Source organism: Ambystoma mexicanum, chromosome 2q (assembly GCF_040938575.1).
Source record: "Ambystoma mexicanum isolate Mex_15411 chromosome 2q, UKY_AmexF1_1, whole genome shotgun sequence".
Classification (NCBI taxonomy): Eukaryota; Metazoa; Chordata; class Amphibia; order Caudata; family Ambystomatidae; genus Ambystoma; species Ambystoma mexicanum.
This window is the reverse complement of record NC_090924.1, coordinates 1,175,330,385-1,175,357,186: the sequence shown is the minus strand read 5'-3', so window position 1 is coordinate 1,175,357,186 and position 26,802 is coordinate 1,175,330,385. Positions and strand designations below refer to the sequence as shown.

At 46.9% G+C, this 26,802-nt stretch overlaps 1 protein-coding gene across 3 annotated transcripts in view; it reads left to right on the top strand.

Annotated features, from left to right (window-relative positions):
- Positions 1-26,802, top strand: part of CASD1 (CAS1 domain containing 1) — an 895,825-nt gene that overhangs the window by 828,610 nt on the left and 40,413 nt on the right. Inside the window, exon 18 of one of the 3 annotated variants that reach the window (XM_069648574.1) lies at positions 3,233-3,313. The exons of the other annotated variants lie outside the window; for them this stretch is intronic. Within the exon in view, the coding sequence (XP_069504675.1) occupies positions 3,233-3,298 (66 nt within the window). The 3' untranslated portion in view covers positions 3,299-3,313. Of the gene's footprint in view, positions 1-3,232; positions 3,314-26,802 lie in introns of those variants that run through there. 3 annotated transcript variants of the gene reach the window in all.

Sequence of the window (26,802 nt, the reverse complement as noted above, 5' to 3'; positions counted from 1 at the left end):
AATAGTTCTTGAAAGGAGAGTTACTGAGGAATGGGGTGATATTACTCTAAAAAATGTCTTGTTGTGGAAATAGAAATTTCTTTTTTGTACAAATAAAACAAGAACATATATATAAATTTCAGAGGCTTGTGGATCGGTCTAGAATCACATGCTTTGCATAGGCCGACATCTAGTGGTTGATGCAGAGTATTGCATGTCATCGACAGGGCATGTCTGTAATACTATCCCTACTGTGACATGCACTGTGCCCATGGTCCTTCATGTGTCAGGGTCCTCAGATTGTTTTTTTCCACCATCAGTGTTCCTCGCTATAATGACTTTGTCATTTGGGATAAGTTATTATTGCTAAAGCAACTTTTCGCTATCGCTACTTTTGACACTCTATCAACAGATCCAGCATAGCTCGTCGAAGTTCCAGCAGTCAAGACTTCTGATCCTTCTTGACAGATTCCAAAAGGCTTCGGGAGAAGGCAAAGTGGGTGGAATTACATATTGTATCCCTACTTGGAGAATGTCTCCATTCACTTCTCCCTTTCAACTTCCCGTCTTGTCGTCTTTCTTACTACGTTCTACGTTTGCCCTTCCTGCAAACATACGTTTCCCTTCAAGGACACCCACAACGTGTAACCAGTGTCTCCCTCAGGACCACCAGTAAACTCGGTGTAAAGCTTGCACGTTTTTTCGACCTAAAACCCTTAAAGGGATAGTGGGCTCAAAAATATTATTGTCCCGATCGTTCGGGCATGTGTTTTTCAGCATACAGTGATCGATCATAAAAAGCTTTCCCATGCATCTGGTTTTCATCACCTTTGTTCATGCAAAAACAAGCAGTCTGACACGGCCATCTTGTGCTAATCTTATCCGTGGATCGATCGCCGTACGTTCAAGTGCCCCTGCAGCACTTAATCATATCGCCTGCCCCTGAAGCTGACATCACTATTCCAAACAATATGCTCCACCTATTTTCATGACGTTGGTGGGCAGCATAGCCAAACGCTCCCAGTCATCACCCACATAATAACGTAGGTTGACACAGAACACGGAAGATAAACGCACTCTCACAGCGTGTCCCAAATCGAATTTGCTACCAATAACTTTACAGAAAACATCATTCATGTGCAATTTTGCAAGTGCTTTTATTTATCAAAGAACGCTCCAAAAACCACATTGAGATCCACTGATTGCGATGAACCACCAATACTTCTGTGTCCTTAGGCTCGAGTGGCAAAAGTTTAAAATGACGCACATGGTGTTCCTTTCAGGAGAAGATGTGGATTTGACGCATCAGATTCTTGCTACACCGTAAACGATGACAGGTTGATCCTTGTCGCTGGTGCCGCCAAAGGGCATATAGGTCCCTGTCTATCATCCCACATTATGGTGATGCTGAATAATGCGGTTAGGCATATCTGCCATTGCTGGTTGAAAAAGCCATCCCACGGCAGCTGGAAACTAAGGCATTCGCAGAGTGGTACAATATATCTCTCTAAATAACAGAATAACAATATATTTTAGTATCCGTTCTTTATTCCAATTTATGTTGTAATTCTGTACCAGTTAGCGCTGAGAAGTCGGTATAGCTCCCAAAGGTATGGATAAAGTGACCTTGATTGCACACCCTGATATTTCATGGGACGAAGTGGTTTAGATATCACTAGCCTGCATATACAGGTTGTGCTTTTTGTCTCGTCTGAGTAATCGTCACAATATGCTCCAACGAACAACCCTTAACAATGTCAATAATGAATACAGTTCAAAAATCACATACCTTACTCATCCCGACTTAACCAAAACACCAATAACAATTATTAGTAGACTTATAAATAAACCGCTAGTTACTCACTCAGTATTTCAAATATGGCGCGGTATACGGAACATATTCTGTTCACTTTTTACATCAAAATGCCATTTTTGCACGTCGCTAAATTCTCCAATATGCAAAAAGAACAATTTCCCCTTTTTTCCATCGCTAAAATAGTATGTAAAGTTCAATTTACATTATGTTTGGTTGTTCCATTCTCTTGGCGTAATGCGCAGTGTCCGCTCTGAGCAACGATTTGCATAAATAGAAACTAAATGTTCCAATTTTCATAATAGTAAATGGTATAATTTTTGCGGGTATTCCACAGCTTCTGTCCTTCTAGCCGGGCGATTGCTCCCTTCGGTCCAAGGTCACATAACAATTGAAGCTTGTGCTTATGTTTGGTAGGTTTCGTTTTTGAGAATTAAAGCCACAATATTAAAACATACCGGAGAAGATGCCGCAGTGTGAGCTGATGCATTTCTTTTCACCACAAGCATCATCCCACAAAGTGACCTTCACTCCATGGAGCACTGAGCACAGCAGGTGCACATGGCATTCGAAAAACACAAGAAAAATAAACTAATTGTTGGCATCCACCAATGCCGCGCGATCTTGAATACTGTCTCAACCATCACTAGTGCGGGTTATGAACCTATATGTGATGTCAATCACGACGTTGTGGCCTTTCCATAGGCAAAAGCATTAGATCTGGAGTCTCAGCGTTCACGAACAGCATCTACCTTTGTTGATTATTATTTAATTTCGGAATAAAGTTAACCTTGTGAAATCCTGGAACCTATTCCTTTGCTTCTTTGACAAGAAGTTTGTTCTCTTTAGGTTCTGAGCGTAACATGGAACATTCACACTATCTATCCCACCTGACGCAACCCTGTCTAGGTTCAGGTGAGACATGTCACATTGCTTGCCCATACCTGGATAGTTGTAGTTATGATCCTACTGTGCCTTGTCTCAATCGGCAGTCTGTGTGCATAGGTTAAGCGCGGATGAGTGATGGCCAATTTTATTGTTCTTTCGCCTAAATTTGAAACACGGACCTGAGAAGTCTGTAGCCTTGTGCTGAACATTGCATTAGTGCGCGAAGTCACGCAGTCGCGAAAGTCAAGCGAAAAGCTTATCTTCTTGGGAAGGCCGTAGCAAGTCAGGAAGGGGACTGAGGCGATGAAGAATTGGTTCCCACTATTGCAGCAGGGTGTGCCCTTCGCGGCAGATCAGTTTTCGAAATCTGCTTTGCTAGACTCTATCCTTTGTACCGTGAAGCTCAGCAAAGAAATCACATAGTCTATAATAGGCACAGTATAGAACTATGAATTGGTATAGAACAATGAATTGTATTCTGTTTAACTGTCATTCGAGGAGAGTTGCACCTTTGGGTGTAATAATCATTGACAGTTGCTTTTCTTTTCACAGAGCAGGAGAAACCATGACTTCAAATTAGTTATTGACCACAGTTACACTGAAGGTAAGTACATCTGATACTACAAGACACTAAAAGCCTTGTGTAACCTAGGATTCCTTTTGTGTCTGTAAAAAAACAGACAACGATATCATATGATGATATGATATAGCATTTATAACGCACAAGTGCATCAAGGCGCGATGAGGCAAGGGAGGGGAGACAGAGGCAAGACTGAGACAAAGATCTTACTAGCCCAGGTGACATTGATATTGCAAAAGCGCTAAATGAAGGGGGGGGGGCAAGGGTAAAAATGCTGTGGGAAAGGTTGATGGGGCCAGTGGAGTGCATAGGATAAACAGTCCCAAACAATAAAGGAAACCAATAAATAAAAAGTGCAGACAACATGTCTCAATTGCTGTTAGGGCGCTCTAGGGATACAGAAACAGTCTCTGAGTGCAAGTATTGTCCGGGCAGCAGTGCAGGTGGGCAACTGGCGGGTTGGGGGACTGGCCTCAAGATGAAAGGGTAGCCGGGTCAGACGGTATCCTGGCAGCCGACACAGTTTCAGTGAGCAGATCAGCAGGGCATAGGGGGAGAAAAAGCAGATAGAGATTGAGTAGAAGGAGGACAGGGAGGGTCGATCGGAGAGGAAAGAATTCAGCCAAGCCAGGGCATGATCAGTGATAACCCGGTTATCATGGAGAAGGTTGAAAAGGATGGTAGGGTTCACCATGTCAAAGGCAGAGTAGCGATCTAATGAAATGAAGATACATTGAGTGAAGGAATGAAGGTTGGAAAGTACTAAGGGATGTTCAGGAGAGCAGTATTCTGTGTGTCCGGACGAAGTACACAAAGTATCCAGTTGGATGTTAAATTCTCCAAGGAGGAGACTTTAACTAGGAGACTTCTGAATTAAGAGGCAGTAAGTAAAAATACATGATGACCTTGCCAAGATGGCCTTCCACCAGGTGCCACCATTAATGTGAGAAGAAGAGAAAGGAGAGATGACAGAGACCATATGTAGAGTCCAGAGGTGTGGCGAGGGAATGACAAAGAGTATGTTGCCGAGGGTTTGCCTGGACGTAGCACAGGTATAGGTATCAGCGATAGGGAGACCGGGGTTAAAGACCAAGCAGTTCTTTGTAAACTTCTTCCTACCAAATTTAGTGAGGAGAGCAGGGTAGTCGATAGAGAAACAGTTAAACAAGATAGGATAGACAGAGAGCACCAGCTAGTTGGTAGGCAGAGGGAAGAAGAGGAATGTTGTTGGAGGGGGCTGTGAAAAACACAAGGTAAGGATACAAGGAGGGGCGCATGCAAAACAAAACACTGAGTCACACACTGTAGAAACCCAGCAGGCACTAATTGCCAAAATGTTCAGACTTTTGTTGAAAGTGATATTTTGGACACAATGGTGTGCTTTGTAGAGCTATGGAGAAACCCAAAAAACTCACACATCAAAATACTGACATTGTATCAGAGAGAGTAAAAAGGGTCCTAATCGCAGGGGTGTTTAAACATTTTTTTAAAACTGCTAAGGCAGAATGTTATGGAATTTAAGGGGTGGACACAGGTCAGTCGATTGATCATTACTATGAAAATCTTACCCACCATAGGCTTTCGGTGCCAGTGCCAAGCACTGCATATGTGTATGTGGTTTGGGTCAAGAATTAAGGGTTTGACAGACACCAAGTCTCAGTGTCCCATTGACTGATGGCTAATATCCAATTTGCCCATCATTATTTCAGCAACCGAAATGGCCAGTGCAGCACTGATGTGCTGGTGCAATTCCATTTTCAATATATAACCCGTATCGCAATCAGAGACATGTGTCTTGTCGTTCGAGGAACATAAATATCGATGAAGGTGAATGAAATACATTAATGAAACATACACCAAATTTAATCTGCCTAATTAAATAATTTTTAATATTTTTTGTAGCATTGAAATTTAGTGTAATAGCATTATATTGTTGATGTACAATGTACAATCATTGGAGAACATATTGAAAATGTTACTGTGAGCAGATTGTGAAGACCGCTACTAATTATTTATATAGGGAGGTCAACTTTTCTACAAGTTCCTCTTTAGATGGACAGGGCTAATTTGAAATGTTTTGTGGCATTTTATGTCTCCTAGGAACAAAATCTCGATTGATTCCATGAGTATGCATGGCCAACACATTCAATGTCAAATCTTTCACAAATTCAAATTCCAGATCCTGGTATATATGCTTAACCACCCATTGTTTGCTTCGTTTTGTGAAGGCCCTGAGGAAACGATTCATCCCGAAATGTCCTGCAGTTTTCACTTGTTCCCTCCCAAAGTTCTCGCTGTGCGCAAGTACAGCTAGTCTTGTTCTCGCCTCCATACCGTCTATGCCGAAATGCAACCTTTTGGGCCTGTATTTTAGGCACATATTGTGGAACTCCTCCAAATCTCCAGTATGACAAAATTCGGTGAGTCCCTTCATGTCTCTGGAAAGCGTTTTATCGTACACAATCTTCTCAAACTTTGTGTGGAGGCGAACATGGCACCAACCACTTCTTTTTTTTCTTGTCTGCTCCTCAGATAAAGGTCCATGTGCACATTTGTGAAAATGTTGGTTTTCTGTCCATGAGTGTACGTTGGAACAATGGTGCATCAATGAATGCCATTTCTCAAGTAGAATTTCTACAGACCCATCACAAATTCTGGAGCTCCACCAAAGATGGTTGCTGATAGACTGACTGTAAAGACTGGAGGGGGGTGTCTGTACTTCTACTCTCTATATGGTAGAGGAGAGGCACAGAAGACCCCAGCCAAGATTCTCTATTATGGTAGCAATGGACGAGCAATCAAGGCCTAGCTTCTCGGGAGGTGATGCAGGCTGGATCTTAAGTACAGTGTAGTCCCCACGCCCCCACAAAGGAATGTCCACACACTGTATTACTGCAAACAGTCTTTATATAATCAATATTTCAAAGGTTATGTACACTATCAAAATATCTCCCTTTGTGCTCAGGAAAATCAACAATGGTAAATATCTACAATTCTAAGGTGGTACCACCAATATTAGATCTCATTAAAGTGCATCAACTATCATGTAAAAATGTCACACAGATCAATAAAGAGGAAACCATCCAATAGAGAGAGGAGGGAAAGCAAAATGGTTGACACAATTGGCAGAATAGTGTCCCCGTTACCTAGACACAGTTCTGTGTGGAGATCCCCCCCCACCTGGGCAACCTGTAAAATAAGATATATAGCACAAGCCCAGTCCATATATTGTTCAATAGTCTTATTCCCTCCTATAATGTTTTAACCCCCCCCAATGAGGTGTCGAGGAAGGTGAACTTGGCGTTCGTCGTCGGGGAATCGACAACCGTACTTGAGTGCCCTCCCTTTAAAGCAGGAGTCATGGGTTGTCGAACATCCGACGGTGAACAGGGTAGAACGGCGTCGATGAGGCGGCAGCTTCGATCCGAGCGGTGCTCGTCGACGACGAAGCGTTGGCGTCCTGCAAGGAAGAGGCGTGCGGGGAACCTCGGTGACGATAGTTCTGGACCGCAAACAGTGTAAAGAACTGCGGCCAGGCAAGGGCGTCGAGTCGTCGGAAGTCTTTGTGGTCGTGAGGTGGCGGGAAACCCACAGGCGGATTCTCCTCGGTGCGTTGGTTGTCCTCGACTTTCTCCGGCTGGATAAAGTGGTCGACGGCACGGACAAGGGAGTCCTTCGATTCAAATGTTCTTAGGCAAAGGAGCGGGCGGCTCCGGTCGTCGGCGGCATGGCGTCCAGCGGTCCTCGCGTCTGGGCAACACAACATCGACGGGCCTCCAGCGGTTACACAAACCTGTGAACCCTGGTCAACGGCAATGGACTTCGGCAGCGGCGAAGTCCGGGTGCTTTGCTTTGTTCTCCTCAGCGGTCCCGTCTCGGCAGCCTTTCGAGGGTCTGACTTCCAGGGAGCTTCGGCGAAGTTTAGCGGTGCTCGATGGTCCCTCGGAGCACGGGAAGAGGGTGCCTTACCAGGTCCTCACTCAGATCAGTCTTTGACGGATTCAGCAGCTTTCAGATCGGTCAAAGAAAATGCAACAGCAAGTCGTCTTCTTCCGGCTGGGCGTCGAGGACCAGCAGTTCCAGTTAGTCTTCAAGTGTAGACACAGTTTCTGAACAATTTCCAGTGGTGAGAGGTCCCCAGATATACTATTCTATCTCTCATCCACACTGCTGGGTCACACTCAGCAGCCAATCATACAGAAGGGCATTCATGCAGTCAGTCAGCCAATCAGGCACACAGTGCATTCAGGCCATCCTCTTCCCTCTCAGACACTCACAACAAGGAATACCCAGCCATTCAACACTACACACTGCATTCAGGCCAGTTTCGGGCAGGGCTATCTCAGTCTTTGTCTCTCATACCAGAAACCAGACAACCACAACAAGAAGTGCATATTGGTCACACACTCCATTCACCCAGGTCCCACCCACAGGGCGTACCCACAACATACAGTCACTGGGAAGGCTCCAGTCAGTCTGGACTGGACTTCACAACACCACCATATATGAAACTTCCACCCAACAGCCAGTCAGGGGGAAGGGACAGAGTCGGGGCTTCCCAGGACTTTGGGAAAACAAGGTAATAGGTAATAGAAAGCAAGAGGCCACAGGGGCCATCTTGTTTCCTTTCAGGAATCAACTGATTCCAATGGCAGGGCCTGGGTATCCCAAAATGGAGGACACCCAGAGCACCTGTCAAATTCAGCATGGAGCTGCCACCAGCCCATACCCTGCTCTGCGGGCCACCCACAGGTGCCGAAAAACATACACTAGGGGAACAGGGTTGTACCCCCACCCATGGGTGCCGTAATGGTATCCCATGGGTCTGTTCACCAAACCAAAAGAGAGAGAGCTGCACCGCCAGGAGTCCCACATGAACTCCTGCGTGTAAAATACGACAGAACACACGATAAAAAGGCAGTAAAGGACAAGGATACGGAGGCCCTGTGCCTCCGATGCATTTCCAGCATCAGTCGCCACCCCCCCCCCCCCAGACACTGAGGTGGAGGGTGCCTAATCTTCCACGGGATAGACACCCTCGTCCAGACGGTCAACATACCTTCCTGAAAGGCCATCTGCATTATCGTGACTCTTCCCTGGTCTGTGCTCTATGGTGAAGTCCAGCCCTTGCTGGCTAATGGACCACCTGAGCAGTTTCGGGTTGTCACCCTTCATCTGCATAAGCCACTTCAGGGGCTTATGATCTGTTTGGACCTTGAAGGTAGACCCCGTAAGGTAGGCCCTAAAACGCCTAAGGCTCCAAACTATACTGAAACACTCTTTCTCAACAGTAGCCCACCTAAGTTCTCTACCCTTGAGTTGTCTACTGATAAAGATGATAGGATGTTCCCTCCCTTTGTCATCTAACTGGGACAAGACCACTCCAATTCTGGTGTCGCAGGCATCCGTCTGGACGATAAAGGGTTGGCTGTAGTCAGGCGCACACAACACAGGTGCCCTACACAGACTTTCTTTCAAGCCATCAAAGGCCCTCTGACAGTCCTCCGTCCAATTAACCTTCCTAGGTTGTTTTGGGGGAAGTCAGAGCTGTCAGTGGTGTAGCTATGGTTCCAGAGTCCGCCATGAAATTGCGATAATACCCAGTGAGGCCCAAAAAGGCTCTCACCTGGGTTTGAGTAGTGGGAGTCTCCCAGTCCTGCACATCCTGTACCTTACTGGGGAGAGGTTGGATTTGACCCCCTCCTACCTCATGACCAAGATATGTGACTTTCCCCTGAGCTATCTGGCACTTGGTGGCCTTGATAGTGAGGTTAGCCCTTTTCAAGGCCTGAAACACCCTACCCAGATGTGTCAAATGCTCTTCCCAAGTGGAACTGTAGACGGCAATGCCATCTAAAAAAGCCACACAAAAGGCTTCCAGCCCACTGAGAGCATGATTGACCAATTTCTGGAAGGTGGCAGGGGCATTCTTCAACCCAAAAGGCATGACCCTAAACCGGTAGAGTCCCTCTGGTGTTGAGAACTCTGTCTTTTCCTTGTTATAGTCCATCAGAGCTATTTGCCAATAGCCTGAGGTCAAAGGTGCTCACAAATTTGGCAGCACCTATGGTGTCCACAAGCTCATCAGCCCTGGGCAATGGGTGCGCGTCAGTTTTGGTGACGACATTGACTCCTCGGTAGTCCACACCGAACCTCCAATCCTTGGTACCTGCTGGGAACTTGCTTTGGGGACAAGGACCACGGGACTGGACCAGGGACTGGTTGAGGGTTCAATAACGCCCAGATCCAACATCTTGGCGACCTCAGCCTGGATGTGGTTCTTAACAGTTTCTGACATACTCCTGCTTTTGACAGGCACACTGTCACCAGTATCAATCTCGTGCTTACACCACGGTGTAAGGCCTGGCGTCAGCGAAAACAGAGAGGCATACTGCTGGAGCAAAGTCCTGCAGGCCCTCTGCTGCTCTGTTGTCAAATCTGGAGAGAGATGCACTCCCTCCACTGAGCCATCCTGAGGGTTGCTATACAGCAAATCAGGAAGGGGCTCACTCTCATCCTCTTCTTGCTCTGAAGCTAGCAAGAGACATGAGACTTCTGCTCGCCTGGGGAAAAGCTTGAGCCGATTAACATGGAATACCTGAGGGGCTACCCCTGGGATTCCCATGTCAACTAGATAATTGACCTTGTCCATCTTGGAGATTATCCTGAAGGGTCCAGTCCATTTATCTGCCAATGCCCGAGGCTTGGTAGGCTCCATCACGAGGACCTCCTGTCCCGGAGTCCAATCCACTTGCGATGCTTTAAGGTCATGCCAGTATTTGTTCAATTCCTGGCTGGCCTTGAGATTCGCTGTTGCCTGACCCATCATCTGTGTCATGCTCCGTCTGAGGCCTAACACATAGTCCCCCACTTGCTTGGCGGGACCTGGAGGGGTGGCTTCCAAACCTTCTCTGATCAAGGCAAGGGGCCCCCTCACGGGATGTCCAAAGAGTAACTCAAAGGGGCTGAAACCAACACCCTCTTGAGGTACCTCTCTGTAAGCAAACAGCAGGCATGGCAGGAGGAGATCCTATTTCCTCCTTAGGGGCTCTTCCAAAGCACCTATCATGCCCTTGAGAGTTTTATTAAATCTCTCAACCAGACCATTGGTCTGGGGGTGGTAAGAGGTGGAGAATTTATAGGTTACTCCGCACTCTTTCCACATGGTCTTCATGTAACTAGACATGAAGTTGGATCCTCGGTCAGAGACATCCTCCTTGGGGAATCCAACACGGGTGAAAATGCCCAGGAGAGCCCTGGTAACCACCTTGGCAGTTGCAGTCCGAAGGGTTATAGCATCAGGGTACCTGGTGGCATGATCTACCAAAACCAGGATGAACCGATGTCCACATGAAGTGGGAGGGTCCAGGGGACCGACAATGTCGATGCCCACCCTCTCAAATGGTGTGCCAACCACTGGCAATGGCTGCAGTGGGGCAATGACACTGCCTCCAGTCTTGCCAGACATCTTGCAAGTCGGGCAGGTCCTGCAGTGGGACTCCACTTCTACTCCCATCCGAGGCCAGTAGAAATGGGCAGAGAGCCTCTGCTTAGTCTTCTTGGTACCAAGATGACCAGCCAAGGGCACCTCATGCGCTAACTGCAGTAGGAAGGGCCTGAGAACCTGGGGTACCACCAACCTCTTGAGGGCACCAGGTTCAGGCTTAGTGGGCTCACTAACAAGGAGCTCACCCTCCCAATAAATCCGGAATGTCCTAGGCACTTCCCCTTGTGCCTGGGACAGGGCCTGTTCGCTCAGACCCTCGAGAGAGTGGCACTCTCTCTGTCCTTTACTGAAGTCTGCCCGGGAGGGTCCCCCTTCAGCTAACAAGCATTGAAGATCGGGATGATCCTCCGGGTTGAGAACCTCTCCCACAGGAGAGTCTTCTGGCTCTTCTCCCACAGGAGTTGAGACGGGGTTTACCACTGGACCCAGCCCGTCCGGAGCATGGATCCCAATGGGTGCTGTAGGAACAGCAGAAAGAGAAGGAGCTCCCTCCACAGAGTTGGCCTTCTTGTTCTTCCTTCGTCTTGCCTTAGGCCGCGCCTTTGGCTCGGGCATCTCACTCACAGCCAGACCCGGGGTCACCTGTGACCTAGTGACCGCAGCCGCAGTCATGGGAAGACCATCCGAGATCAATCCCAACTCTACTAGATCATTACCTAACAGAATGTTAGCAGGGACATTGTCTTGAACAGGACAGGAAGCTTTGCCGTCTTGTCTCCAATTACGGGTGTGACTAAGGCTACAGGCGATAATTTGGGAGGCCCACCAGCTAACCTGGTGGTTCTCGGAGGAGCACCTACATAGTCCTCTGGCTTGAGCAGGGTCCTGTCCACCACTGTCATGCTTGCCCCAGTGTCTCTCAAACCAGTAGAAGGCTGGCCATTCAGGAGGACACTTCTCAAAAATCTATGGGTGTTCTGTGGGATAGTCGCCAGTACTTCCGCGTACTGGTCCCAGGCCCCAAGGGACACTTTGGAAATCTCTACAGGAGCACCAAATGTGATCCCTGTAGAGGAGGGGAGGACAGTGGCCTCCACCTCAGACATGGGGTAAGGGTAGGTCAGGCTGACAGCCTGTACTCCAAGTGCCTTACCTTTATACTTGGAGTCACCCCTCTTGTGATCCAGAGCCCCACAATCCCAACAAGTGCAGGGAGTGCGGGGTATGGTACTGGAACCACCGGGAGCCTGCTTTGCAGCAGGTGGACCACTACTCTTAGTCCCACCCACAGATGACTTCTCCCCACTAGATTTTTGGGTCTCCTCAGCTTTCTGAGAGGCCCCCTTTTCCATGTCCTTGTCCTTCCCACTGGAGTCCTTAGGGGACACCCGGTGGGAGACCCACTTGTCAGCCAGCCTAGCCAGCTTAAAGGGATCCAAAATGTTATGGTCAGTAACATACTGGCGCAGCTCCGGTGAACAGCTCCGGTGAACGGAAAAATGCTCAAAAAACAGGTGGGACAATTCAACAAAAGTTTTCACCTTGTAACCATCAATCCACCCCATCATGTTCATGTGCGCAGCACTCACCCAGTCAACCCAAGACACATTCTCTCTTTTTTCTTAAAATCCCTGAACCTTTTAAGGTATTGGGTAGGTGTCTTGCCAAACTTGGCAATTAAACAGACTTCATACACTCATACTGACCCCTGTCTTCCACACTCAGCTTCAGAATACAGTCATACCCAGTCTGAGGCACTCTGCTTAACAAACACTTAGCCCAATCTCTTTTGTCAACATCATGAATTGCACAAGCCATTTCAAACGCTTTAATCCATTGGAGGATATCAGAACCCTCCACAAACACACCAATCAAATCTTTCATAAATTTAGTTGCTGGGGACCTGACACTCTCACTGGGTTTCGCTGAAGTCTCCACTCTAGCTTTCTCTAGCTGGATTCTCTGACATTCAGTGTCCTGGTTCTTGAGTTCAAGGTCCTTATTTTTGATTTCAAGATCCCTATTCTTGAGCTCCACTTGTTGAGCCAACTCCTCCTTCTTAAACTCAGCATCTATTTCCAGCTTGTGATATTCTTAATAACTCAAGCTCCAAGGAATTGCTGGGGTTCAGAACAGAGGCAGCAGGAATGGTGGCATTCCCAGAAACAGATTCAGTAGAACCCCCAGGGGCAGAGTCCTCATTGGTTGCACCCCTCCTCCCCCATCAATAGTTTCACCATCAGTCTGGTAGTCCACCAGGGCAGCTATCAGCTCAGCCCTAGACTTATCCACAAAGTCTAACTCCCTGGCTTCACAAGCACTCTGGAGAGCCTCTAAGCTCATCCTAGTCAATTTACCATTTGCATTAGACTCCATTGCTTGTAATGCAGTTATTTTGTACACAACCAAACCTTAATTTAATAAAGTGCAGATATTTTGTAAGTGGCACGGTTATACACTGATTCTTAAAACCATAAGCATCCCACCGCTGCCACCAGTGTAAAGACTGGAGGGGGGTGTCTGTACTTCCGCTCTCTAAATGGTAGACGAGAGGACAGAGCACCCCAGCCAAGATTCTCTATTATGGTAGCAATGGACGAGCAATCAAGGCCTAGCTTCTCGGGAGGTGGTGCAGGCTGGTTCTTAAGTACAGTGTAGTCCCCACGCCCCCACAAAGGAAAGTCTACACACTGTATTACTGAAAACACAGTCTTTATATAATCAATATTCAAAGGTTATGTACACTATCACAATAACTCACTTTGTGCTCAGGAAAATCAACAATGGTAAATATCTACAATTCTAAGGTGGTACCACCAATATTAGATCTCATTAAAGTGCATCAACTATCATGTAAAAATGTCACACAGATCAATAAAGAGGAAACCATCCAATAGAGAGAGGAGGGAAAGCAAGATGGTTGACACAATTGGCAGAATACTGGCCCCGTTACCTAGAGACAGTTCTGTGTGGAGATCCCCCCACCTGGGCAACCTGTAAAATAAGATATATAGCACAAGCCCAGTCCATATATTGTTCAATAGTCTTATTTCCTCCTATAATGTTTTTACCCCCCAATGTACCCGGTTGAGTAGAGTTCTTCGAAGAGGCGTCGACAGATCCTTCTTGAGTGACCCCCTTTAATGCGGGAGTCACAGATCGTCGAGAGGCGTCGAGGAAGGTGAACTTGGCGTTCCGCGTCAGGGAATCGACAACCGTTCTTGAGTGCCCTCCCTTTAAAGCAGGAGTCACGGGTCGTCGAACGTCCGACGGTGAACAGGGTCGATGAGGCGGCAGCTTCAATCCGAGCGGTTCTAGTCGACGGCGGAGCGTTGGCGTCCTGCAAGGAAGAGGTGTGCGGGGCACCTCGGTGATGATAGTTCTGGACCGCAAAGAGTGTAAAGAACTGTGGCCCAGCAAGGGTGTCGAGTCGTCAGTCTTTGTGGTCGTGAGGTGGCGGGAAACCCACCGGCGGATTCTCCTCGGAGCGTTGGTCGTCCTCGACTTTCTCCGACGGGATAAAGTGGTCGACGGCGCGGACAAGGGAGTCCTTCGATTCGTATGTTCTTAGGCAAAGGAGCGGGCGGCTCCGGTCATCGGCGGCACGGTGTCCCCGCGTCTGGGCAACACAACTTCGATGGGCCTCCAGCGGTTACACAAACCTGCAAACCCTGGTCGACGGCAATGGACTTCGACAGCGGCGAAGTCCGGGTGCTTTGCTTCGTTCTCCTCAGCGGTCCCTTCTCGGGGCGGCAGCCTTTCGAGGGTCTGACTTCCAGGGAGCTTTGGCGAAGTTTAGTGGTGCTCGATGGTCCCTCGGAGCACGAGAAGAGGGCGCCTTACCAGGTCCTCTCTCGGATCAGTCTTCGACGGATTCGGTGGCTTTCAGATCGGTCGAAGCAAATGCAAGTCTTCTTCTTCCAGCTGGGCGTCGAGGATCAGCAGTTCCAGTTACTCTTCAAGTGTAGACACAGCTTCTGAACAATTTCCAGTGGTGAGAGGTCCCCAGATATACTATTCTGCCTCTCATCCACAATGTTGGGTCACACTCAGCAGCCAATCATACAGAAGGGCATTCATGCAGTCAGTCAGCCAATCAGGCACACAGTGCATTCAAACCATCCTCCTCCCTCTCAGACACTCACAACAAGGAATGTGGATTGGGACAAGTACCCAGCCATTCAACACTACACACTGCATTCAGGCCAGTTTCGGGCAGGGCTATCTCAGAATTTGTCTCTCATACCAGAAACCAGACAACCACAACAAGAAGTGCATATTGGTCACACACTCCATTCACCCAGGTCCCACCCACAGGGCTTACCCACATCATACAGTCACTGGGAAGGCTCCTGTCAGTCTGAACTGGACTTCACAACAACACCATATATGGAACTTACACCCAACAGCCAGTCAGGGGGAAGGGACAGAGTCAGGGCTTCCCAGGACTTTGGGAAAACAAGGTAATGGGTCATAGAAAGCAAGAGGCCACAGGGGCCATCTTGTTTCCTACCAGGAATCAACTGATTCCAATGGCAGGGCCTGGGTATCCCAAAATGGAGGACACCCAGAGCACCTGTCAAATTCAGCATGGAGCTGCCACCAGCCCATACCCTGCTCTGCGGGCCACCCACAGGTGCCCAAAACATACACTAGGGGCACAGGGTTGTACCCCCACCCATGGGTGCCGTAAGGGTATCCTATGGGTCTGTTCACCAAACCAAAAGAGAGAGAGCTGCACCGCCAGGAGTCCCACAAGAACTCCTGCGCGGAAAATACAACAGAACACACGATAAAAAGGCAGTAAAGGGCAAGGATATGGAGGCCCTGTCCCTCCGATGCATTTCCGGCATCACACTGACATCACTTTAAGATTTCTTCAGAACAATTTTTTCTACCAGCCGCTGTAATTTTTTTATTGACTGATTTGGCAACGTGCCATACACCGAATTGATGACGAATGTGTGGAAACTGCTCTCGCATAGCTTTGGCTATCAAAACATGCCTGCCAGTGGCTATCAGCATCCCCCTCGATTTGAAGAAATTCGACGGATTTGATGAAACCACGTTTCTCCATGGCCACAGAAGATGTACATTCGGACACCTGCACTATCTGCAAATTCACAATTTCTTTTACTTTCTATGTCTTGAAAGTGGAATGTGCAGTAATTTGCTGAAATTCCTGGGCTGTCACACTGTCCGTTGCCAGCAAGCCAGAAACGTTTGCCAGAGAATGTGCTTTCGATTGACATCTGTTCAACTTTCCAGTTTTCACTAATGGTAGGGAATAAGAATTCCCTTTGATATTTGAAGTACTGGGTTTTTAGCAAGGAACTCATCTCCCACAAATTGACAGAAACAGGAAATTTTACTGAAAGTAGACCCGCTGAAAAGTAAAGCTGCTGAACGTAGATTTCCAGCTGGCACTTTTCCCAGCATCGGTTGAACGGACCATGAAAATGTACTATGGAGGTGGACACAGCTGGCTTGGATTTTCAGGTTTGTGCCTTGTAATACACGAGATACATTCACCAATGGCTGCCCGCATATGTTCTCCCTAAATGCATGGACTCATTACAGCATCTGTACAATCTCTAGCAGGCAGCTGTCAAATACAATGTATTTTGGTACCTTTATCAGCCAATCTTCGGCCTTAATGTGGTTTTTGATTCGGCTGTGGTTGACATATCGAAAGAACTTGGGAAACTGAAGTCGAGATCTTTAGCAAGCTCCTCGGTCAGTTCTGTTGAAGCTTCCGCCTCTGTTATTTCAGGTTGTGATATTTTCATGCAAATTGGAGAAACCGATCTAATCGAAGTTTCTTTGGTGGAGCATTTTTGGAGGGTGTAGATTGTGTCAAGTGGTCTGCGAGGCATTGTAATGCATCTTCATTGTTATTCAGTCTCATCTTGCTGAGTTCTCACTTGGTAGCAATGGTCCATGGACACTTTGCACGGATCGCCGGTCGCATTACATTCAGTTTCAAGCCATTGGGCATAAGCATCACAAGTCTTCTTAATGACTGGACCGCGCTGCGTCCCAAATAGTAGTAGGCAAGCAACATCTTTTGTTTCATTGGTTGTCTGTGTCTTTATACTTCGTTTCCTTCTGGACCTCTAAAAGATGTGTGGAGAAACATGTATAGCACACATACAACAGATAACACTTCATATACAAAAACATTACATAAAATAATCAACAGCTTAAAAAGTTTTACATAGCAAAATTGTTTGTTCTTTACCCTTGTTTTCTTTTTTTTTCTTGGGAACCGTGGCATTGTCTTTTTTCCACCGCAGCAGCAAGCTGAAAAAAAATGTGTTTTTATATGGTGTAGATCCAGCACATTTCATTTAATCGCAAACCAACATCTGTACATATCTACAAACAGAGCCAACTTAATTGAATCGGAAAAATGACAACATTAAAATGTATTCCACATGCAATGTGATGTCCAATAGTATTCAATATTAGGTTATGTTTACCTCTGGTCCATGTGCCTCCTTCAACATCTTGTGTACATTCCTTGAACAGAATAGTCATTAAAAAAAAAAGGAAAAGTGTATTGTACTGAAAATTAGAATCCTTCATCGCACTTTGCACTTAAACACAAAGTATTATTAAATGAGTAAGAACCGGTCTGTTCTTGCAACACTAAGAGAACATTCGTATGGACATACCCTCGTAAACAGTCATAATATACCTTTCACATTGCACCTCATAACCTTCAGATATGACACATGTGCTTCATCAATGATCACCGGGCCAAACATACTGATTGTAATGTTGCCCTCAAACTTTTTGTAATGTATTCTGCATTACGGAGGAAGTACGCATACCTCATACTCTGGACCAGTTGAAAATGATGAAGTGATTGTGGCTGAAGTGCCAGCATCCACCTGTAACACAGTACTTGTTTTAGTAAGGGTGAAAACAGCTAAATGGAACTGTGACAATGAGATTCAAACAATTGTAAATATAGAGGGACACACATAAATGCCACTTTGTGTTACTTTTCATTTCATTTTAAATTGCAAGCATAACACATTTTCGTAAAGGACAAGTATAATAAAACTACTTGATAGGCAAGCGAAACTTGATGACTCTGGAAATTAAACTGATGCTGAATCTTGTTACTTCATTTTCCGAGCATTGTCATAAAGTGGGCCAAGGGAAAAACTTAGTTGTATTAGATGTGTGGGCAGATCCAACGCTCGAGAATATCACTTTGTGCATGCCAGTAGGACTCACCATTGGGACACTGGACATGTCGGTGGTTTCTTCACTTGTGAGGGTCTGTGCATTCATCACTATGCTCTTTGCCAAAAAAGTAACAAGTCAAGCAACCGATTATGAAAACACAATGCAACCTTTAAGGGGCACAATGGTGAAATCTAGTATAGTAAAAATTCAATACTGTCCTATAGCAATGGAAACCTTAGTAAGACACTTTTTAATTAAATATACACTGAAAGCTACCATTTCAGTACCCTATCAGATTTTGATAGAGAGACCATTAAGAGTACTTATTTATGCAGTCCATCGTCTGACATAACAACAAACACAGCTATTTCATCACGCAGGACTCACCGGAGGCATCATGTGCATAAATTTGATTGGAATTGCATGTGCAAGCAATTTATGATGAATTTGGGGTCGGCCATTCTTAGTGTACGCGAATTGGTCGTACATATCGTGGGTAAAGTGTCGACTTCAGATGCGGAATGGATTGGCCAACACATCTGTCAAGACAGGCTGGGCTCTACTTTAAGTCTCGTCCACCCGAAAACCACAGTATTTAACCCATTCTCTTATTAAATCAATATCCTTCGGGAATGTATGCAGGACCATGCCCGGACTTTTTGAATGGCTCTTAGAAGGGCAACTGAGTACCAAACAGGCCGGCATTCTTCAATTGTCTTTTAGACCTCTATATAAATAATTCCCAAAAATTACTGTATGCCAGTGATTGATGTGTTTGTATTACAGCTTTCTATGCAATATTAGTTTAAAAAAAAAAAGGGAAACCTGTTTAGCTTTGTCGAATGAACATGGCGGTAACTGTCTTACAGATATGATTGGTATACCGCTATTGGTAACGTGTTGCTCGTCCGTTGCATGTGCTTTCATGCATCAAAAGGGAGCATGCTTACAGACATGTCCCATAAAATATTAAATTCGAGTGGATTGTGTCCTTCAACGTATTCCTCATCTTAGATGTATTCCATACAGCTTTGCTGCTCTTTGGACATTTTTTCGGCAGAGGGCGCCGTGTGTCGATGTCTTCGAGTCGATGGTCCCTCGAAGGCCTCCGTCGAGGGTGATGTCATCGGGTGTATAAGTAGCATGCGCGGCACCCATTGGCCTCAGTTCCGTTTTTCCGCAGTATACGTTTCTTCGGACATTCGGCGCACCTCGAGTTCTGTGAAGTTATATACAAAGAAGAAATATGTCCTCGTCATCGACGCCGACCATGACCCCGAGATCGGGATTCAAAAAGTGCAAGTCGTGCGGCTCAACAATGTCGATCACGGACCCACACCGTGAGTGTTTGTGGTGCCTCGGAGAAGGCCACGATGTGGAGGCCTGTTCGAAGTGTCAGGCGATGACGGGGAAGGCCTTGCGAGAAAGGAGAGCTAAGCTAAAGGTAGGTCGAAAAACCGATCGAAAAGCCTCTAGCGTCGAGTCGAGACCCCATGAGGAGAAATCTCCTCGACGCAAAAGGCATCGATCTAGGTCCCGAAGCGAATCTCATCGCTCATCGTCTTCATAAAAAAATTCATATAAACAACACCACAGGTCTCCCTCCACCTCGTCGTTAGACGAGTCTCCGAAAAGGATGAAATGCCCCACGAAACATTCATCTTCCGAAGAGTGGGAAGCATTCAGGGTCAAAATGATGGAGGTGTTTGAGAAGGCGAAGCCTCGGTCCGCGCCTTCTTAGGAAGCCGGCTGGGAGCGTCATCGCTCTGACACTCGCGCGCCCTCGAACCCGGGTGATCGTAAAAGGAAGGATAGGGAACCTTCCAGGACGCCGAGCGAAAAACGCTCGAGTCGACCGTTCGAGGTCACCCACACCTAGAAGGGAAAATCATTGAAGACCGCCTCGAAGCAGACCATGTCGACGACCACTATGTCGTCAACGCCTTTAATTGACCTCAACGCCGAAACCCTTGGCGCCAAAGGCTCCAGCCAAGCCAGGGAAGCCAGAAAAAGAGGAGGAGAAGGTTACAAAACATGTAATTTCCTCAGAGCCTGGTACTACACCTCTTCCTCCTCCTCTCCCAGAGAAGGTTTTCAAGCCTCTTCCTAGGAAGGAGTTTTTCAAATCCCTGACCTCGAGATCTGATGAGGAAAATGTACTTTTTGGGTTCAATATGGCACCCCAGATGTCCCAGAATGCTTGTTCTCAGAGGAAAGCAGAATGAGGGATTTGGTGGAGTCTTTACACAATGCAAGTGGCATTGACACATCTCCTGAGAATGACTTTGGTAGACCAGATCCAGGAGAACATGCCAGTCCATCATACCATCAGTTAATGAACAAAGTGGTAGATTACTTGGGATGGGCTAGACCCACCAGCCCAATTCGTCCAGGATGATTTAACAGACGTATTGGACCATGGTCCCACTGAAGACCCAGTACTACCCTTTCATGTAGCCTTGCAAAACTGGGTGGCCAAGAATTGGGGAAGCTCTGGATTCTATTCCTCCAGTAAATAAGTCCCTCGCATCAAAATACCGCCCGGCCAGTAGCGACCCCGCTTATCTGTCAAACATCCAACTCCAGAGAGTCTGGTCATACAGGCAGCCACAGCTTCCAACAAACTTGCGTACCCTTCTATCCCTCCAGACAGGGACGATAACCGTGTGGTTGGTTGGGCACGGAAGGTATTTTCAGCTGGGAGCATGGCATTAAAATCTGGCAACTCCACATGTGCCTTGGCAAAATGTTCATACACTCTGTGGGAGTGCATCGCAATGGCGGCGGAGCACATACCAGAAGGGGAAGAAAGGGAAGGTTTCCTAGCCAACGTTAGAGATGGAAAGGAAGCCATGCAAGAATCCCTTCAATCTGGATTGGACACTGCGGATAGTGTAAGCAGGTCCATGGGTACTAGCACGGTAATGAGCAGATTTGCGTGGTTACGGAAGTCGGGTTTTGCACCGGACGTACAGAACTGCCTTCTGAACATGCCTTTTGACGGGTCTCACCTTTTTGGCAACAAGGCTGACGAGAGCCTTGAGAGGTTGCAGACCTCAAAAGCAGCTGCCAAATCTTTAGGAGCTGCTATTAGGCAACCTCAGCCTTTTCGTGCGCAAGGACAGTCATGGAGGGGACGATCCCCTCAAATGGAAAGGCGAGAGGAATGGCCAGTCAAAGGGGCCAGAAAAAGGCTGCTCGCGGTGGACGAGGGAAACGTGCTAAGCCGACTCCAGCTGCAGCCTCTCTGCCATCAGCGGCTGCAACATCCGCCACAAAACCACTTTGAGGACTTGCATCACAAAACACCTGTAGGAGGCAGGCTGTCACAGCATCTGCAAGAATGGCGAGCCATTACTTCAGATGTTTGGTCTCTAGAAATAATAGCCCAAGGCTACTGCCTTCCCTTTCTAAAGCAACCTCAAAGCAATCCACCAGGGAGACACCCGTTGAAGTCTTCAAACCCGCTCCTACAGCAGGATGTTTCAACCCTGCTGGAGAAAGGTGCTATAGAACCAGTACCTGCAGTGGAGAGGAACAAGGGATGGTACTCCCCGTATTTTTTGATCCCCAAAATGGACAGAGGACTGAGACCCATCTTGGACTTAAGAAACTTGAACAAGTTCCTCAGGAAGGACAAGTTCAAGATGGTTACCCTTTCTCAGATCCTTCAGGCCCTTCAACTTCAGGACTGGTTGGTGTCATTGGACCTCCATGATGCTTATTTTCATGTGGCGATTTACTCAAACACAGAAAAAACCAGGCTTATGACTTTTTTAGGTTGCTCGGCCTCATGGCATCCTGCATCTTCCTGGTGCCAGAGGCACGCTTGAGGATGAGATCCCTTCAATGGGCTTTAAAGACTCATTGGTCCCAGTTCTCGGGTCAAATGATGGATCTTCTTCAGATTCCGAACAAGGTCAGACAAGATCTTCTATGGTGGACCTGTACAGAGAACATCCTAAAAGGAAAACCTTTTTGGCAACCATGGCCGGAGATCGCAGTAGTGACGGACACCTCACTCTTGGGATGGGGAGCTCATGCCAACGATTTGACAATCAACGGTCGTTAGTCTCCATTGGAGTCCAAACTACACATCAACCTTTTAGAGCTGAGGCAATCAGACTAGCGCTGAAGGCCTTCCTGCCATCTGTCGGGGGAAAGAATGTCCTGATAATGACGGACAACACAGTGGCCATGCATTATCTAAACAAAAGAGGAAGTGTGGGGTCACTACCTCTGTGCAGAGAGGCAATGCAGCTCTGGTATTGGGCAATTCAGGAGGGAATCTCCTCACCCATTTCAAGCCAACGGGCGCCGCGCATGCTAGTTATACACCCGATGACGTCACCCTCGACGGAGGCCTTCGAGGGAACATCGACTCGACGACATCGACGCACGGCGCCCTCTGCCGAAAACATTTCCGAAGAGCAGCAAAGCTGAATGGAATACATCTAAGATGAGGAATACGTTGGAGGAACATCCAATCGAAAGAACGTTACCAGTTGGTAAGTAACTTGTTCTTCTATTGCAATGGACAAAGATCCAATGTGGTAGTTTTCGAGATGAAAATACTTGAAACATTAGACAATGGTGAAGTCATTGGGCTAAATTAACATTACAATGGCCGGTACAATTGGTGAGAATAGTAAAACAAATTGAGATCGGCAGTAGATGAATATAGAGAAGGAAATTCAGTGACCTACCACCCTTACCTGGACAAACAAACAAGTCGATTCAGCAAGCAGGGGAGCAACTATCCGGGGAACAAGTTGCATGACGAACAGATACCTTACTGAGCATAGAGATGTTCTCCGGTTGAATGTCAAGGTGTTTATATAGGATTAGAAAAGAGGGTGTGCATGTGAATGTGTGACGTGTTTGTTGCACAGTCTTACAGAGGGGAGTCTGGGCTAGCAGAAAAGGCCTGGAACACTGCAGAAGGGATACACGTATGTGGATTGCCGGGGTGGGGTCTTGAAGAGGGGAGCTTGGAGACACTGGGTCTGGGGAGGCCATGTAAACAATGGTACCCCGACAGTCCGGCGCTCCCCATCTCCCACCCCCCAGTTCCTTTTATGGTGATACCCATCCTACCCTCATACGCCCCGATCACTCACGGACCCCCAACACAGCCCTAATCCTGTGTGGCAATATATTTTCCCAAAGAACAATAAACGTCTATCTTATGAGGACCCAAGCGGGCCAGATGGCAAATCAAACCTTTGGGGTCGGCACTGGGTAAAGGTCAGAATGCCAATATATTAGCTCATGCGACCAGAAAAGACCTATTCATGCTAGATTTTGTGTGCCTTTTATTTCTGCATTATCAGATCATGTTGTTTGTTTTAGTTAGAAAGATGTGTGCTCCCTTGCCCTGACATTCACACCGCAGAGATGAGCCCAGCAGACTCACTTATGCCAAGAGCAAAGGAGAGACGGCGGCCAATTATCAGCTTGTTTTCCATATAGTATCAACTTTTCCGTAGGCCCCTGTCAGGCTGAGAGTATTCCTGCGTTCGCGGAAGCTACTGAACCCCCGACAATCCCCCCGAAGTGTAACACTAAGAACTAGATTGTATTGCTTAGGGGGGGAGGGGGAAGGGGATAACATAAAAAACACCATGTTGGCGACGTCAAGCAAGACTAGCTGATGCCTAACCTGCAGTAAATACATAAACACAGATTCCCTCATTACTCACTTATTATCAAAGTTAAGAGCGTTCAATCCTTAACTAAAGAATAAAAAATCGTACCTGGTTCTTCTCCTAAAACATCTCAGAGAAGACTGTAATAATTTACTGAGAGCAGGATACTGAAATTCTTTCTACCTCTTTCTTGAGTCTTTTGAAATTATCAGTAACTTCTTGACATTTCCAGCACTCCTTTTTAATCTTGACTCTTGCTTTTTAAACTTTACATAGTTCCAGTTAATGTTCAGCTTTTAGAATTGGATCCGTCTATACTTTGAACACCAAACTCGCACACGTGCTGAAGGAAACACGTAGCTTTTGCAGAACGGACGCACTCGCAGTAGAAAACACATAGCAACAGCTTCCGCATACATGCGCTGAAGAAAATATGCAGTTTTTGCAGATTAAACACGTAGCAACAATTACCGCGCAGACGTGCTGAAGAAATCACGTAATTTTTGCAGACCGCGCACACGTGCAGTAGAAAACACATAGCAACAGTTTCCGCGCACACGCGCTGAAGAAAACACGTAGCTAAATGTCTACACACACACGCTGAAGAGTTCACGCATGCGCAAATGAGTACACGCTGCAGAGTAGTCTGTACGCATGCGTTGAAGATAACACATCACAGCGCGAGGCCTCGCACTTGCAGAGCACACAAACACAATCCTCGCGCACACTTAACCGAAGCAAATGAGCAAATACACGCTCTTTGAAACAATGCAGATAAATTGTCAATACCAAAGTCTTAGTTTTCTTAAAATAATGATTCATGAAAATCGCTTATAAACCAAAAGCAAGTCACTTATCTTAGTATGATCTTCAAACGTTACTTCAGGATTTCCAATCTTCAGAGTGTTTCTTCTGACAGTCCCGACACCTCTCCTGGAAACCCCCAAAGAGTAGCTGCTCGACTGCTAGGCACCTGACAGTTTAGATCCACAAGGCCCAAAGCTTCAGCAGGAGCAACTACAATACACATACTCTCAGATGGGGCTACGACGATGAAAGGCAGAGTGTCAGTTTAGAAAGTTCATTGTAGTCTTGCTGTCCTCTCTAGCCAATCAGAGCTCCTATTGAGAAACTCCACCTTGCCTTGGGCCAATCTCAGTAGTCTGTATTACAAAGTTAAGGCCACACCAACCAAAAGTAGAAAACCTCCCACTCACACCAAGCACACCTACCAAACTCTATACAAAGGGGAAACAAGAGGAAACCTCACAGCCCCTCACCTATGCAATGCTACAATGTGCACCCTATTCATGATGTCATCAGTGATGCTGGTACATTGATACTGGAGGGGGGGGGGGGGGTGTGGATGGGCATGTGGCGAGCGTAAAAGGCCTGGAACACTGCTGAAGGGAGAAACACTTATCTGGATTGCAAAGGCAGGGTCTTGCAGAGGGGAATCTGGAGAAACTGAGTTTGGGGAGGCCATGAGAACAATGGTCACTGTGCAGAAGATAGATTTTGAAGTGTACATGGTGTTTGGCACCTTGGTCGTTCCCACCCACCCAGTACTGGTGTGGGGTATAATGGAGGGGGGATGGCTTGTTGCGGGCGATGTGAGCACAAAAAGGCATCAACCATTATTTCATGTCCCTCAGAAACAAGTGAGCGTGTTCTTGATTCACTGAAAAATTTAAACCAGTATTTGTATATGCTCATTTGTATTTTATTTAGTTTGGTAATGTTGATTCCACACACAAACTACAAATAGTATACTTGAGGTTGCAGCACAGTGTGCGAAAATCCCGTGTACTTCGCCGCTGTCACTGGGGAATTTTGGGCGAATGGCCCCAACGACACAGGCAGGTATTACTTGTCGAAAGCGGAATCCAAGCCTCCCATCAAGCCACCGTGTAAATGAACGGTAGGCCACTCGCCTGTACCACCTGTGGAAGAGAAACATACATACTGTAAGTGTTCCAGCCTTACTTGAAAATGCATCCTGAATTCTATGACATAGTTGCCCTTACAAATGTCACTTTATTGATAAATGAACTTGGGCTTAGGAGTCTAGACACATTGCAAGAGTGAACACCCATTCAATCCATAACGGTTTGGGCCACAGAGAAATATTGTTTCTTAGTTGAAAGTGAAACAAACGTAAGTGATGAACACTGCGCTTTGCAAAAAGAAAGAGAAATATATCCAATTTGAAGACTAAATTCATTCGTCAGTGATCGATCAAAGTGACAACAATGTAGGGTACAAACATGAAATATTATTCGTCTCAGTAGTCAAAATTGAAATCACACCTATAGTACACTTACTCGTTACTTGGATTGCGAGGGCGAAGTTCGAGCATAAGCACCATCGTAATCCTCTACACGGACCTTGTGAGGCAGGCTTCCTTGAAGTCATGCAGCTCGGTAATGCTTAGCAGAGGTGTGTCATCTTCTGATATGTAGGCCAAGCATCCAGAATTTTCTTTGCAGCAGCAGTTCTCCACCTCGGTTGGCATAGCCTTGCAGCGATTGCAGGTACACCAGGTGGAAACGTCTTCAATGTGACCAGGATCATGCTCCGGGGGATCATCCTCCCAACTGTCGTTCGATTACCCATTGTTTCCACACCTTTCTCTTTCAATTACTTCCTCCTCGGAATACTCAGGCTCGTACTGGTAGGGCTGTATTGCTGCCATTATTGTACGACAAATTTTTAAATATAACGGAGTGTTGGAGAGTGGCAGTCGTGCAGAGAACCTTACCCTGCTGAGTCTGTCCACCCTGTCCATTCCTTACTGGAGGAGGAGTTACTGACGCACCTACATCTCCCTAGCAGACCGCGACGCGGAGAGTGGCAGTCGTGCAGTCATTCTGTCGTGACTGGGATGACTGCCTCCCCCTGTCTCCGCATGAAGATGAAAACGGGCGCTTACGAAGTTTGCGCCCCTGCCCGCATTTAGACAAACTTCTTCAAACTGAAACTCTCGACCCTGCTGAGATGACGTCAAGCGCTGCAAAACCCCCCAAAACTTTTGGGAAAAAACCAGGAAAGAAAGGCTCCAAGCTGCCCATATACTCTCTTGGATCAAGACTTTGGCCAATATCCAATGGTGCTCCCGAGAACGCCAGGTACATTGGCAAACATACCACAGGCCTCTAAATGACCTTCACAACAAATAAATGATGAGGAAAATGCTAAACGGAGCCCTGCGGCCCCGCTCGCTGGGCTCCCTCCTGCTCGCTTACCG